The 15,200-nt window shown below is 58.6% G+C and overlaps 1 protein-coding gene across 6 annotated transcripts in view; it reads left to right on the forward strand.

Moving 5' to 3' along the window:
• The window catches only part of LOC130523056 (nuclear factor 1 B-type-like), a 37,664-nt gene that overhangs the window by 12,890 nt on the left and 9,574 nt on the right, over positions 1–15,200 (forward strand). For 5 of the 6 annotated variants that reach the window (XR_008949784.1, XM_057028012.1, XM_057028015.1 and 2 more), the window contains exons 3-8: positions 10,409–10,465; positions 11,573–11,641; positions 12,576–12,696; positions 13,005–13,126; positions 14,214–14,345; positions 14,420–14,604. Coding sequence is in view for 5 of the 6 variants with exons in the window: in XM_057028012.1 (XP_056883992.1) it covers positions 10,409–10,465; positions 11,573–11,641; positions 12,576–12,696; positions 13,005–13,126; positions 14,214–14,345; positions 14,420–14,604 (686 nt within the window). In the remaining variant the exon portion in view is untranslated. The remainder of the gene's footprint in view (positions 1–10,408; positions 10,466–11,572; positions 11,642–12,575; positions 12,697–13,004; positions 13,127–14,213; positions 14,346–14,419; positions 14,605–15,200) is intronic. The other variant, XM_057028014.1, reaches the window with a different exon arrangement.

Here is a 15,200-nt window from a genome sequence, read left to right on the forward strand (position 1 = left end):
TCCCTCCGATCCGACCGATCACGCTGGATCTGTTTCTGTTTCTGCTGCTGGGGAAGTTGATCGCTCCTGATGGAGTCCAGATCCCCCAGTAGCCACAACAGGACGCCGTCCCCACACCGGCCACATGTGGCGGCGGATCACGGCGTCCTGGCGGGACTCGCCCCGCTGTTGTTGCTCGCCGCTCAGGTGGTCGCGCTCACGCCGGCTCGGCAGCTTGTTAGCGTAGCTCCAGGCGACGTCTTTGCTGCCGGTGCGGCTCGAAGGTTCAGACGGTTGAATGTGGAACCAATAATGGAGCCATATGGGAGGTGAGAGGCAGCGGCTCGGGTTACCGGTTCTGACGGCACGTGTTTGGGCTCCACGCGCTCACGTTGCCGCTGCGCTAGCGGGGAAACACTCCGCACAGGAGCAGCTCCTCAGAGCCAAACGTCAGGCTCATCGGCGCCGCTACGGTGGCTCAAACGCAGAAAAAGACGCTAACGCTAACGCCACCGTCGATGGCGGCTCGTTTCCTGTCACATGACATTTTACAGCGTTCCTACCAACGGTTCCCCCGGGCCGACATATGGAGCGGCGGCGTGCGTTTGAGGCATTAGCTGAGGCTATCTTGTTGCACACGTCCATCACGTCATGATTTACGCTCAGGTCGTCTTTTTTCGGGAATGATTCACTTTAATCTGCGAGAGACGGTACCGGAGCAGATTTACGGCCGGGCCGCTGCGCTCCCTCGTATATATCAGCCCTTTACAGGCGTATCAGTTCCTGCCAGCTGAGTTATGCACGCCGGATCACTCGTTGGGCGCTCTGGTGCCGCTGGCTTTAGCGACCGTCCCCGGGCGAAAATACGATCGGGCGCTTTGTTGGTGGACCTGCTACTTATCGAGAGAATAATCCAGATTAACGTGGTTACGCAGCGAAAACAGCTGCGAAAACTGGAAATCCGTCTGATTGGAAGGACGTGGCGTGCTAATGACGCGAGCCTCCCTCACGCGTTCCTGACATTAAGGTCCTCTTTGATCTTCAAAGAGGACCTTTTGTTTCCCGATTCCTGATTGGCTGCAACGTCCTGCCTTCGTTTTCCCACCGATTCCTGAAGGTGGAGCGCCTTCTGTCTCAAAATCTGTTTATTTTGCGCCTTTATTGGCGGCGGCGGCTGTGGGCTCGGGCCTCACGGCGAAGACTTATCTCAAAGCGCGCGTCTGTCATCTGCCGCCGCAGACAGAGCGCTCTTTCATTCACGCCGCTGAAAGAAGGTTCACAAAGATTTAAGGGGCAGCATTGTTTGTGCTCCGCAGTGCTTAATCACTTGTGATTGGGCACCATATTAAAACTCCAGTCAGAGCGGCGGGGGGCGGGGGAGGGGGAGGGGGAGGGGGGGCGGCGTGAGCACGGCGGCGGCAGACAGCGAAGGTGGCGAGCCGAGTGAAAACCTCCATTCATGAAAACATGTGATTCATTAAAGCGGCCCTGGAACCTTCGCCGTCTTATCTTCGCTCCGGCTCGGCCAATAAGAATCAGGCTAATTCACTTTTCCCACACGTGGCTCCGCCCCCGTTTTCTCCGCCGCGCCGATTACGCCGGGTGTTTACATATTCCACAGAGGCTGCGACACCGATAAGGGCCTCCTGATGCTTATCCTCCCGCCGCGGCGTGGACGGGCTCCGATACGGCGTGAACCAAACATGGCAGCTGCCCTTTCATGTCTGAGCCGGGATTTCAGAGCTGCGTCGGAGCGCCGGCGCTCGACCTGAGCCCGCGTCCACGCCCGCCCGTCCCGTGGTGCCATCGCCGCGGTGAATTGTGGGAAATCGCCGCTCTTTAATGACGGCCGAGCGTCTCAGCGCGCTCCCTCGTTTCCTCCTCGTAAATCTGAAGCTAATCCCGCCGCCGCGAGCTCGCCTTCTTAATTTGTTAGCCTGTGTTTCATAAAGGCGTCTCCGGTGCCGTCTAAGCCGGCGCCGCCGACCTGAGCGGCTCCTAAAGCTACGAGTGCTTCTGCTCCGAGCCGCTTTGATCTGAACATGGCGCCTGATGGGACTTCCTCCTTTCTGTTTACGAAAAACCATCCCGATAAAATGGCGCCGGGCCGAACGTGCAGTTCGCTGATTGGCCACTCGGGCAACGCGCCAGCTCAATGCTAGCCTTTACGAGGCGCTAAGGACCTGCTAATTCCCCAGCTAATCCAAAATTTACTGTTTACTGCCAGCTGCCCTTTGACCCCTGCCTGTTGCCCTGGTGACGTAAATACTTTAGTTTTTAGTTAGCATTACGTTAGCTAACGTAGCATAGCCTAGCACAAGTCTAGCTGACGTGTTTTAAATTTCAGCTCCAGGTGTGTTTTACAGCCTTTAGGAGCTAGCCTGCTGCCGGGGGTGCGAGCGCTGTCCCAGCATGCACCTCTGCAGACGCAGGCCCTTGTTGTCTTTGTGGTTTCCTCTGGTGAGAGCGTGCGTAAACAGCGGCAGATGAAACCGGGCGGTGATTTAGTGGCCTCGCCGCAGCGCAGCGCAGCGCGGCGCGGCCCCCGCTCCGGCTCGCTGCTTCCTACTTTTGTGTAGCGGAGGGCTCAGGGGCGCGGCAGCGGATACGCGGCCCGGGTCCCTGGCGGGAAGGAAGCCGCGTGTCAAAGGCGAGCACCGGCCTGCTGCTGTTATCCGAGCCGTGCACCGTGCACGCTGCGCTGTTTGTTGCGTGTGGAAATGCGGCGTTTTTGTTGCCGCACGGTTTTGTATTTATAAAGCAGGACGTGTGTTGTGGGCCGACGCCGCCGCCACCGCCGCCGCTGGGTTCCCTCCCCGCTCCGCGCCTCACAGGCCTCTCCTGTAACCTTGAGAGAATCCCGCGCAGGCCCCCAAGTTCAACGAGTGCACGAGGCATATTTTCGCTGAGCGCTCGGACCGCCCCGCTAAACCCCTCGACCCTCAGCCGCCCCCTCCCTCCCCATACATACGGCTTTTCTGTCTCCTCCTCTCCTCCTAAAGACGACTCCCTGCAGGCCGCGCCTCCCCCAGCGCCTGTAAAGGAAACACACTATATGCTAAAAGAATTCCATATGGTGTCACACGATCTGTGTAATTGATTAGAAAACCTCGTCCTGCTCGCTAGCGCCGCTTCAGCCCCGCGTTCCGTCCTCGTCCTCCACGACTGGAATGAAAAACACCTGAAAGTTGCGTTCAGGAAGTCCTGCGGCTGTTTCTGGAGGTGTGTCTGACATCAGCTGTTGCGGCCGCCGCGGCGGCGGCCTCCCGCGCGGCTGGCGGCGAGCGCCACTGGCGGTCCTTTCAGGTGCGCCCCTGCCAAGTCCGAGTGGCTCGGGCCGAGCTCGCCGCTGCCAACAGGAAGTGTTTCTGCAAAGCTGCCAACCTCAGCGCCGCCGCGCCGTCAGCGGCCCAGAGGCGAGTAGCGAGACGTGGAAAATGTACAACGCGCACGCGCCGCTGGAGTCAAGCGGTGGCGGCGCTTTGGAATTCATTCCATTTCCCATGATGCAACGCGGTGAAAGGTTTGAGAGGGAATTCAACACGTTTTAAAAGACTCCGCTGAAGGAGAACTTCCTGCTGACATCCAGCAGCTAATCGCTCCCTGTCAGGCTAAACAATGCTAGGATACTGCTCATGCTAAACATGCTAAAGTGACGCTACGTAAACGGCATGTTGAGCCACACAAAGCAACGGCTGACTTATGTCTGCAACTCGTAGCATAACTTAGCATGAACTAGCACGGTCCGACACAAGAGTAATTTAAATCCAATTATTAAATACTAGCATAGCCTTAGCGTAGCGAAAGTATTCCGGTTCATTAGCTTTAGTGTTGAATTGGCTGTGAGTGTGTGAGTGGACCCTGACGGAGACGTGAATGTAAACAGAGCTTCACGCTGGGCTTCCTGATCCGACCCCGTGTCCTCTTCCTCCCGCTACATTTACCCCAGACCCGTCTGCCCCCCCTGCCCCCCCCGCCCCCCCATATCACTGAATGAACTTTTGGCATCCCAGATAAAGTGGAAGAACGAGCGAGGGGCTGCCGGGCGGGTGTAAAGGCCCCCGCGGCGCTGCCCTGAGCGGACGGAGGAAGTGGAGGAAGGAGCGCTGGGAGGGGGAGGAAAAGTGGCAGAAGGGGAATTCCTGTTCCTGAACTGGAAAGTGATGGAAAAAGTGATCTGGCTCATGCCGCTCTGTGTCAAAACAGCCCCGTGCTGCCGTCATCTGGGCAAATATTTCAAGAGATTACGGCTGCAGAGCCTCGTGGGAAAGGCCGGAGCAGCGCCGCGAGGCCCCCGACTCGAACGGCGAGGTGACGGCGGGCGCCACGCTGCGCCACGTCGTCCCGGACCAGAGATCCCTCAGGAACCAACCGACCGTCCGGAAGGTCGGTGTTCCCGTCTCCTGTCAGGATCAGACTGGGATTTCACCAGTTTGACTGTTGACTGGATCAGGTAGCGTTTGAATTGTGCGCCTGGGACAGTGAGCCGGGGTAGTTTGAGCGGCCTAAATCGCCCCCGGCCGGGTATCTCCAGCGCGTCAGAGCGGCGCTCTCTGGATCTCTGCCAGCACTGTGACCTTGTGGAGGTCGGAGCTGCCGTCAGGCCCCGTCTGAGTTATGTGAGAACCCATTTTATGATGCAGCCTTTAAACCGGCCGCGCCGCAGCACAAAACGAGCGCGCCCTCCACGCCAGAAGTGAAGCGTTGGCGCTTACGTAAGAGTCCGATAATGACGGCAGTAAATGTGAGTACCTGTACTCTGGTACTACAGACGGGGGCCTGATTACCCCCCCCCCCCCCGGCCAGCGGAGACATCCAAACCATCGCACCCCCCGTCTCCATTACCCCACACATGCTTTGATTCTCTGAGTCGGGGCCTCCCAAAAGCCCCTGCGCTCATTAACTGGAGGGGTGTGTGTGTGTGTGTGTGTGTGTGTGTGTGTGTGTGTGTGTCGGGGGGCAGGCAGCACCAACAAGCTCCTGCATCGGCCCGATGGATCGGAACAACCTGAACCCTCCAGGAAAACATCTTTCCACGATTAGACGGGAAGTCTGAACAACGTGTGGACACAATTAGAAGAGAAGGTCCCTCAGATGTGGTCCTGAGCTGGACACGACCAGCAGAACCAGAACTGGTGTCGTTCCACGTCCTGGACCAGATGTTGGCTCAGACGGGTGGTGGCGGCTGCGTTGGGCCCGTCCTGCAGGGCAGAACGTGGCCCGGTGCAGTCCGGTACCAAAACATTTGAGCTTCCTGTTTCTACAGAACCAAACGTCATCAGAACCTTTAGAACACGGCTGTCAAGGTTCTGAGGTTCTGCCGCTAACGCTCACAACTGCGTGGAAGCTGAACCCGCTGGCCCGCAGCCGGGCCGTCCCGCTCTCTGATCTGTGGGCCAACTGGTCTCTCTCCTGGGACAGTGGGGAATTTCACACCCCCCCTCCTGCCCCCCCCCAGGACCGGCCGGGATGTGCCGGTCTGGACCCGCTCGCTGCTGTTGGCCTCTCATGCCCGTTGCCACTCAAGCAGCGGGGGTCCGCCGCATTTGTCTCATAATTATCCGACTGGATTTTTATGGGGGGGTGCCGGTTGTGTGGGGGGGGCTGCTCTGAAGATGAAAGAGGCGAATCACAGAGCTCCTCTGTCAAAGGTCTGTCTGCCCGGCTGGGGGGTTCGGATCCATCTCCACGGTCCTCCCTCTCCGTCCCAGTCACAGTTCCCCTGAAGAGCCGGAGGATAATTGCCAACAGGGAACGCTCGTGCCCCCCCCCCCCCCAACACTCACCACACACACACACCGCACGCCCCCCAGTGCCGCCCGCTGATTCATTCACAACTACAAAACTGAAGAAATGCCCCCCACCCTAAAGACTTGAGTCTCTTCTTTTGCCCCCCCCCCCCACAAACACACACACACACACACCCGCCACCTTTCTCCTTCTTCTCCTCTTAACTACTGGCGAGGAGTTAATGGACTGTTTTGGCTGGTCTCCAGACGGTGAGTGTCACCTCATTAGCCTATAGTGGCTCGCTCCCAGACTGTGTGTGTGTGTGTGTGTGTGTGTGTGTGTGTGTGTGTGTGTGTGTGTGTGTGTAGAGGAGGACTACAATGACGGAATGTCATTGGTCTGCCTCCCCCCACACACCCCTTCCCCTCTCTTCTCTTCCCACCATTACAATGAATGGGAGAACACGCATGCATAATTAAATCTATAGTCTCACCCCGCCCGCCCGCCCCGCCTTCCTCTGCATTAACAAAATAAAGCGCTCCTTGCTTGGACGTCTGCCACCGTCTTCGGGCCGGAGCTGCAGCCTATTCTTCTCGCTGCGAATGGCAGGGTGGCAACAGCGGGCGAATGTAAATGCCACCCGGGTCCTGCCAGTCAATTACGCCGCAACAAAGCTAATTGTTTGTTTGGTGCGGCCGCGGCCCCCCATCGATGGGCTCTTTGTTTCAGCGCAGATGCAAAGTTCCTCCTTTGTTTTGTTGTTTTTCTCACAGACTCGACGCCGTTTAAAAGCGGCGAGCTTGAAGAAAATGGGCTAATCCGTGTAGGTGTAAATGTGAAGGGAAGACGGGGGCGGGTGAAGACGGGGGGGGGCGGAGTCTGTTGCTACATGAAAGACGGGGGGCGGAGTCTGTTGCTACATGAAACACTGCTGAGATCTATGAGAAGCTCCTCAGGACAACAGGCATGTGTGAGGAGATTAAAGGAGGGGGAGGGAGGGAGGAGAGGAGGTCAGGAGGAGAGAGGAGGGGAGGAGAGGAGGGGGAGAGGGAGGAGAGGGTGAGGGAGGAGAGGAGGGAGAGAGGAGGTCCAGGAGGGAGGAGAGGGTGAGGGAGGAGAGGAGGGAGAGAGGAGGTCCAGGAGGGAGGAGAGGGTGAGGGAGGAGAGGAGGGAGAGAGGAGGTCCAGGAGTGAGAGGGGGGAGGAGAGGGTGAGTGTGCTCCGCCCTCTACCTGTGTTTGGTCATGTGATTCAGAAGCCATCCGGACTCAACAGCCAATCACAAACAGTCACCTCGTTCAGTGGTGATGTCATCGTCGTGTCATGTGACTTCTCCCCAACACGAACTCCTTTTCTAATTGAACCACTTTGGTTTCGGGGACGTGAGGCGGCTCTGATCCTGGTTCAGATCTTTGAACAGACCGTGGCGTCCCGCCGCCGTCCGCCCCTCACCCGCCGGCCGGTCCGGGTCAGGAGTCGGAGCCACGGGTGGGGCAGCTCTTTTCTGAGGGGGGGGGCAGTTGGCAGGCTGGCAGGATAAGCTCCTCCCTCCTCGGAGGGCACATTTCCTGGGTCGCAGCTCGTCTGATGAAAGACACTTTGTTTAGACAACAAAGAAGGAGGGAGGGCGAGAGGACAACGACAGAAGGAGAGAGAGAGGGGGGAGGAGAGAGGGGGAGGCTGAGAGAGAACAACAGAACAGAAGGACGGAGAGAGAGGGAGGAGGAGAGAGAGGGAGGGCGAGAGACAACGACAGAAGGAGAGAGAGGGAGAAGAGAGGGAGGCCGAGAGACAAGACAGAAGGAGAGAGAGGGGAGAGAGGGGGAGGCCGAGAGACAAGGAGAGAGAGAGGGGGAGGAGGAGAGAGAGAGGCGAGGGCGAGAGACAACGACAGAAGGAGAAGAGAGAGGGGAGAGAGGGGGAGGCCGAGAGACAACGACAGAAGGAGAGAGAGGGGAGAGAGGGGGAGGCCGAGAGACAAGGAGAGAGGGGGACGGGCCGACGACAAGGAAGAGAGGGGGAGGGCGAGAGACAACGAGTTTAGAAGGAGAGAGAGAGGGGGGAATGAGCGCTAGATCAATAACAAACATCTGATCATCATTAATTATCTGGATCGAAAGAAAAGTGACCAATATTAACGTGGACGATCGATCGGCGATCGAGGTCACTTCCTGTTGAAATGAAGCCTTTGGTGAACGGCGCCACAGATGCATGCTGGGAAGAGCGGAGACAGGAGGCCGCAGGTTGTGAGGGGTGTGATGTCACCGCGGCTGATAGAAACCAGGAGCACACACACATTCCTGAGCGCTGCGTTCGCTGCGGCTCGTTCGTCAGCACGCCGCCTCACAAGGACAGACGGGAAAGTTGCTGCTGCCGCATCAAATATTTACTCAGGAGCAGCTGGAGCTCGTGGAGAGCGCTTCCGTCCGTAATTAGGTCGAGACCCCCCCCCTGCTCGTGCGCCTTGGCTCAGGACCCGTGCCTCTGGCAGCCGCGCCGCTATACGTGCACGACCGCGCTCGGCACAAAATGGCTGCCAGACCGGCTCCTCCTGAAATGTCGACAGTGGTATGTGAGGGCGCGCGGCGTTCCCGGCCAGGGGATCGCACGTTCCCACAACTGTTCCGCAACTCCGGCAACAGAGCAGAAAGGAGAAAGTTTCCCAAACTGCGTGTGTGTGTGTGTGTGTGTGTGTGTGTGTGTGTGTGTGTGTGTGTGTGTGTGTGTGAGGGGTGGATGCCAGAAACCTGCGAGGGTGTGTTCGGAGTGTGTGTGATTACAGGATCCAGGCGAGCGACACACTCGGCAGCTCTGGGAAACTTTCTTGTGGAGCCAGATTTCTGTTGCCATTATCCCTAATTGCCCTAATGGTTGCCCTGGAATGATAAGTATCCCGCCGGACGGGAAGGTGTGAGAGCGCACGCCGCGTCCAACACACACACACCAGCGGCGCCGTTTCCCCCGTACGGACGCCGTTCTGGGCCTTTTTCCTTCAGCGATTGTTTATTTAAACAAACGTGTGGTCGGACGGTTGCCAAGAAATGTGGTTGTTGAAAAACAGGGCACGTGCACACGTGTGCGTGTGCGTGTGTGTGTGTGCGTGTGTGTGGTGTGTGTGCGTGTGTGTGTGCGTCCGCCCTGCCAAGCTCCCGGCCTCCTGGACCACAGCTGCTTATTTCCTGGTTCCTCTGCTCAGGACGCTGTGATTGGCTGAGCTCCCGCCAGGCCTTTTGGTCCATCGGCTCCTTTTCTGACCTTTTCCGGCTGTTTCAGAACCGTCTGGTTCTCCGGCCGAGCTGGGCCGCCTTGGGGGGGGGGGCAGGCCTTTGATGGTCTCTCGCTAGCGTAGCGTGTACATGCTTCAGCTGATGTAAGCTAGTTTTAGCGCTTCAGCGGTGCCCCGTGTGGGTCAAAGGTAGGATGTAATGCAACAGGGGGCGTGTCCCGGCCCCTGGCAGATGCTCCGTATGTGGCGTCCAGGTGGTCCCTCCCTCCCTGCCGGAGCCGGAGCCGGAGCCTCGCCGGGCCTCCTGCTGGAAGGAGCTACCTGGGAGCTCTAATTGCTGCCACCATCTGCTCCTCTTGTCACGGTTCAGCCCTCGAAGAAGGCAAACAAACGCAGGGACACGAAAGAGACACGGATCTAAGGCCCCCCCCACACACACACACACACACACACACTCACACACACACACACACACACCTCCTCTCTGCGGCATCTTTTCAGCCTCTCAGCAGTTCTGGTTCTGTTGGCAGCCGCAACGAGACTGATGGATGACTCGGAAAGTTGGGGAGTGGGGGGGGGGGGGGGGGGGGGGCGGGGGGGGGGGTCCCTGCAATCACTTTATGGACCTGAGCTCTGCCAACTGTGTGTGCGTGCGTGTGTGTGTGGTGTGTGTGTGTGTGTGTGTGTGTGTGTTCTTTTTCTTTCTCTGCTCGCAAAGCGAGGACATTTTGTCTGGTCCTCACAACTTCACAACTTGGGGGTTCAGACCTGGGCTGAGGTTAGAATCGGGTCGGGGGGTCAGGGGTCGGGGGTCGGGATGGTCACGAGCTGCAGCCCATCTGGGATGATTGTGGCCCCGTTGACCTGCTCCTCGTAGCATCGACCCGCCGCCAGAACCTTTCCTTCGGACCAGGTTGGTCCTGGGAACCGTTCTGGACGCGGTTCCTCCGGCCGGATCGGAGCGGTCGGGCTCCTCCCGCTCTCCTGAACGTATGGCCCCGCTCCCTCCCGGCGCCGTCATCGTTGAGCCGCCGCCAAGAACATTCTGTTTTTGATCTGCTGCTTAACAGTTGAATTTAGGAGAGCGAGCATAAATCAGGCGTTGCTGTGGCTCCGCCCCTGTAGCGCAGCTGTCGCGGTGCTGAGGGTATCTCAGTTCAGCGCCGCCTCTGGTCCAGGCCCGGCAACGCCCAGGAAACCTCCCTCATCACAACCGAAACCTTCTCAGGACTGTCTGAAGGGGTCGGGGACCTGGCCTAGGCCAGACCCCCATAGCGGCCCTGGCTCGTCGGTCCCATGAAGGCGGGCGGTCTGACTTCCCGCCTCCCCCGGGCCGAACCGCTCTGGAGGCTCTGGAGGCAGATGTTTGTGATATATGTTCCTGGCTGTCAGCTCCAGCCCTGCATCACTCTGAAGGTATGCCGTTGTCTCCGCGCCATGCTAACCCCCCCCCCCCCCCCCCCTCTGTTTGCAGACTCGCAGCAGTCAGGAAGTCCCAGTCACAATGAGCCGGGCAAGACCCCTCTTCCAGGTACGCCCCCCCACACAACCCAGCGCTCCTTTGTTCCTCCGCTTCTATGCTAACTGTAGCTTAGCTTCTTTGAAACTAGCAGGTAAACCGGCCTCTCAGGCTAGAGACGACCATGTGACCAGCGTGGACGGTAGATCAAAGCAACCTGATGTAAAGAGCGTAAACGGACGCCGTAAAGCTTTAACCAAGCCGCCAGGACGCTCGGTTGTTATGGCAACACAGTTGGAGCCAACTTTGGCTGTTTTCCCACCAACAGAAGCGACTTTGAAGTGAACGTTGCGTTGCTAAAGGAAGCGAGAGGCTGTTGCGCTAACCTTCAGCGGCTACGTTTCCCAGCTAAGTTCCTGCAACAGAATTAGCGGATTCGTCGTAAAATCATCGTAAACACGTATCGGCGCCACGTCCGACAGGTGCGGCAGCGCTCGCTCTCCTCGCCGGCCCAGACCCGCCCCTGGCATCAACCAGAGGTGTGATTCTTGGCAACGGCGTCCTCAAGGTGAAACGCGCCCCGCCCCCGGCGAGCTCGCCACGTGTCGTCGCTGCGTCGACTGAGCCGAGTTTAAATCTTCAAAGAGAGGTCGGCGTGCCAGCGAGCGTGACTCAGCAGAGACGCGGCAGGTCGAGCCGCCGCAGGCCCGTTTGGCACGGACACCTCTGGCACGCCGACAGGGGGCGGGGCCGACTTGTTTGGGCGTTTCACCTGCGTGAGCGCGCGAGTCTGACACATCGTCCAGAACACGACAAACGCGTCTGTCGAGGAAACGTCCAGCTCCGCGATGCGCCTGAACGCAGCACGCCGTTCCTGAGCCGGGCCGCCACTACCGCGCCGTGGCGTGGACCAAACGCTGGTCCGGCGAGGAATCCAGCTGGCTCCTCCCACCTCATAAACTGATGTGATTGACAGATGAATTATTACGACATCATTTCCTGTAATTAAGGAAATCAAACGTCGTCATAATGGTGTTATAACAACAGCTGGTGAACGGATGATCAGGGATGATCGAGTGATGTCGTATCGATTGATTTCGTATCGATTGATGTCATTGATTGACGGCGTACTGACGGGTGTGTCCTTGTGTGTCCTTGTGTGTCCTTGTGTGTCCTCAGTCTACCTGGAGGACAGCTTCATCAAATCAGGAGTCTTCAGCGTAGCAGAACTGGTGCGAGTGGCCAGAAGTAAGTAAACACTCACTGATTGGTCAGAGGTCAAAGTGGGCGGGGCCACGCCTGTTTAGTGTCTGACTGCAGGCCCCGCCCCCTTCTTAAAATGCCAGATTGTATCAGTCGCAGCGTTTCTGATGTTTGATGCAGCAGCACTGAGCGGCGGCGGCGGCGTCCGGGCGCTCTTTGTCCTCCGCCTGGTGAAGCCTCCCGACCAGATGGCCGCCGCACGCCGCTCTCCTGCGACCTGCCGCCGCTTTCATTTCTTTCACCTCTGACAACTGAAGGAATTCTGAAAAGGTCGACGGACACGGGGGGATTTCCCGGCCCCTCGTCCATCATCGGGCGGCGTCTGTGACACCGCGGAGGCTCCATCAAAGAGCGCGGCGGCGCTCAAGGTTCAAGGCCGCGCATTCCGACGAGGAGCGCTCGCTAATGCGGCGGGAGCGCCGGCGCTTTTCCCACCGCTTCCCAGAGATCCCAGCAGCAACCGGAGCAGCAGAAACAAATAACAAATGCCAACGTGCACACGTGCACGTGACCTTCACGGGCGACCTTTGCGCGTCTTCAAAGGGGGGAAACACGTCGGTTTCCTTTCATGTTTCTTCAGTAAAATTGTGATTGATAAACCAGGAAGGTGCGTTTGTGAACTGGTCTGAGACCAGTAAGAAACTGCTCCAAGCTCCTGCAGCTGCGCCGCCACCGCCAGCGGCCGCTGGCAGGGCCGGGCCGGGCCGGGGCGGCGGTGAACCACAGACCACAACAGACGCCGCCACACACTCAGCCTCTCAGCCAGCTGGAGCTGCAGGCCGCCACCAACCGCGCCACAACCTGCAGATCCCTACGCCAGGAAACTAGCGCACATTTATCTGCGCCTGTTGCTAACGGCCACCGCTCGCTGGGCTCACGTGTTGGCTGCGCGGTGCTAACGCTAGCGCGTCTCTTGCAGTGCCCATCACCCACGGCGCGGCGGTGAACTTCTCCATGGCCGACATGTCCAGCCAGCCGTACTACCACGACCTGAACTCCAGCGTGGGGCTGCACCGCTCGCTGTCCTCGCCGCCAGGAAGGTCAGCAGCAGAAACGCACTTCACGCTAGCTAACGAGGCTCGTTAACAGGAGCTGGGTTAGCTTACATTAGCATAGCCTGCCTCAGCGTCATGTTTTATTCAACAGAAGTATTTAAAATATCTTCTCATTTCTGTTTACATTGAGCTCAAATAGTTCCTCTGAACGTTTGGCGAGTAAATTATCTTAAATTGGGAACCAGCTTTTGCTAACAGCTATTTATCTTAGCTTTGCATAGCTCGTGCATCTCCACTTTATACTAAGCGAACTGAAACTCTGATGGAAATGAGAGCTTCTCTGTGTCTCGCAGCAAAAGGCCCAAAACCGTCAGCATGGACGAGAACATGGACACGAGCCCGACTGGACCCGACTTCTACTCCTCGCCCAGCTCACCGGCCAGCAGCCGGGCCAACTGGCACGACCGGGACGGAGGTGAGTCCCATCACAGCGCTGCCTTGTTCATTCCGGGAAGCTAAGCTAACGGCCCAGGGCCTCCTCAAACAACCCTGTTTAAACACATCTGAATCTTCCCATCATGCATTTCTGCTGGGAACAAACTGTTCCACAACCATTCCGAGGCGAAACGTTCCTCTCGGGTTCCTCTGCAGTCGTAGCCGCGCTAGCGAACGGCGCCTAAAAGTAGCTGGAATGCATCTGAGGTTCATGATATTTAGCCCCAGATGTTAGCTTAGCTTACAGCAGCGAGTGTTTGTCCGTTAGCCGCTAGCTTCGCCGTGGTGCCGTTTCTGCGAGCAGGGAAACAGCAGATGATCCACCAACGTGGGTTCCGACCACAAGCCAGCGCGGCACGCGGCGCCGGCGCATCACTCAGCGCTAACGCAGGCGCTCCGGCGGAGGGAGAGTGCGGGCGGGCGGCCATTATTCTGTCAGGGCAGAATAAACGAGCGCTGCGGCGATATTGAAGCCATATGAGGCCTCCGCCGTCGCCGCTCCCACATGGTTGTGATTTGAGGAAAACCTCACGCTGCCGGGACCAAATAGTTCCTCTCTGGGAGTAAATTATATTTATTAAGGGTGAAGATGCAACGTAAACAGCATAACCAAGTTCGCTCGCGTCCCTCGGCGGTCAAACCAGTTCAGCGTTCCTGTCCTCCGCCAACCTCGGACGGGGAAAGCACCCAGAATTCCAGCTGCTCCGTCCCCCCCCACAGGAACGCTGCTTCCTACGGTCGTTCCTCCGCGGCGGCGTTCACTTAGCTGGTTGGGACGGGAGGAGGACGCAGGAGGCGCCGCCACGTCCACGTCACACAGGAAAAGCGTGCTGCCATGACAACGGGCCGCTAACTGAACCTGACAACGCAAATGTTAGCTAGCAGGGGTGCGCGGTCCCGGTGGTAAATGTTGCGTCAACTCTGAGGGATGTTAGCCAGAAGCGACAGTTGCCAGCTAGCCGGAGCATGTTTGCTGTGGGAGCCGTTAGCATTAGCGCTAACGTCAGTTGACAGGCTAATTGCCAGAGTAACAGGTTTTGCTGACTTCCTGTCCCCGCTGTGTCCAGACATGTCCTCTCCCACCATGAAGAAGCCGGACAAGCCGCTGTTCAGCCCCACCTCCCCGCAGGACTCCTCGCCACGACTCAGCACTTTCCCCCAGCCTCACCACCCCGGGCTCACGGGCGTCGGACACAGTGGTGAGTCAGCGTCCGCCAACGGGCGCCGCGGCCGGCGCTCGCGCCCGTGCTCACGCCTCCTTCTGCGTCCGCAGTGATCTCCACGAGGAGCCCGCCGCCGCACTCCCCCCTGCAGTTCTCGGCCTCGGCCATCCTGCCGCCGGCGCCGTCTTCCTACTTCTCGCACACCACCATCCGCTACCCCCCCCACCTCAGCCCCGCAGACCCCCTGAAGAGCTACGTGCCGTCGTACGACCCGTCCAGCCCCCAGAGCAGCCAGGTGAGAGCCGGGGGGCGCCCCCGCCACAGGACGCCCTGATGGGGGGGCGGGGCGAGCCGGCGGGGCCGTGTTGCTATGGCTGCTGTTAACAAAGGCTCCAGGGCTGTGGGGGGGGGGGGGGGGGAAGGATGGGGGGGGATGGGGGGGCGGTTTCTGCTCCAGGAGAAACCGTGGGGAACGATAAAGGTTGTAAATATTTGCCGTTGCCGTGGCGCGGATGAATTAACTGGGTCTCTGCTGGGGGGGGGCATTGGTGGGGGGGGAGCAAATAACAGGGTGGTTATAATCCGGTGGACGGGTGCCAGCGTGTTTTTCTGCCTGCTTTAACGCAGATTATATTCCAGATAATTAAAGCTCCCACTGACGCGTGACGGAACCGCGGGTTCTGTCCTCAGGACCCGTTTGAGGTCTGAACCGGCGGCCGTGCGACCACGGCTGGAGCCGCCGCTCCCGCCAGCCTCCTTTCTGTATCTCCACATATGTCGTCCGTCTCTGCGCCATGGCGACGGGTCGCGCCGCCAACGCTCTTTGGTGTCTTTGGGGCTCCTAAATTCCCTTTATGGTGCCATTAAAACCTTTGTTTGGAATCATGTAGC

Source organism: Takifugu flavidus, chromosome 3 (genome assembly GCF_003711565.1).
Source record: "Takifugu flavidus isolate HTHZ2018 chromosome 3, ASM371156v2, whole genome shotgun sequence".
NCBI lineage: Eukaryota > Metazoa > Chordata > Actinopteri > Tetraodontiformes > Tetraodontidae > Takifugu > Takifugu flavidus.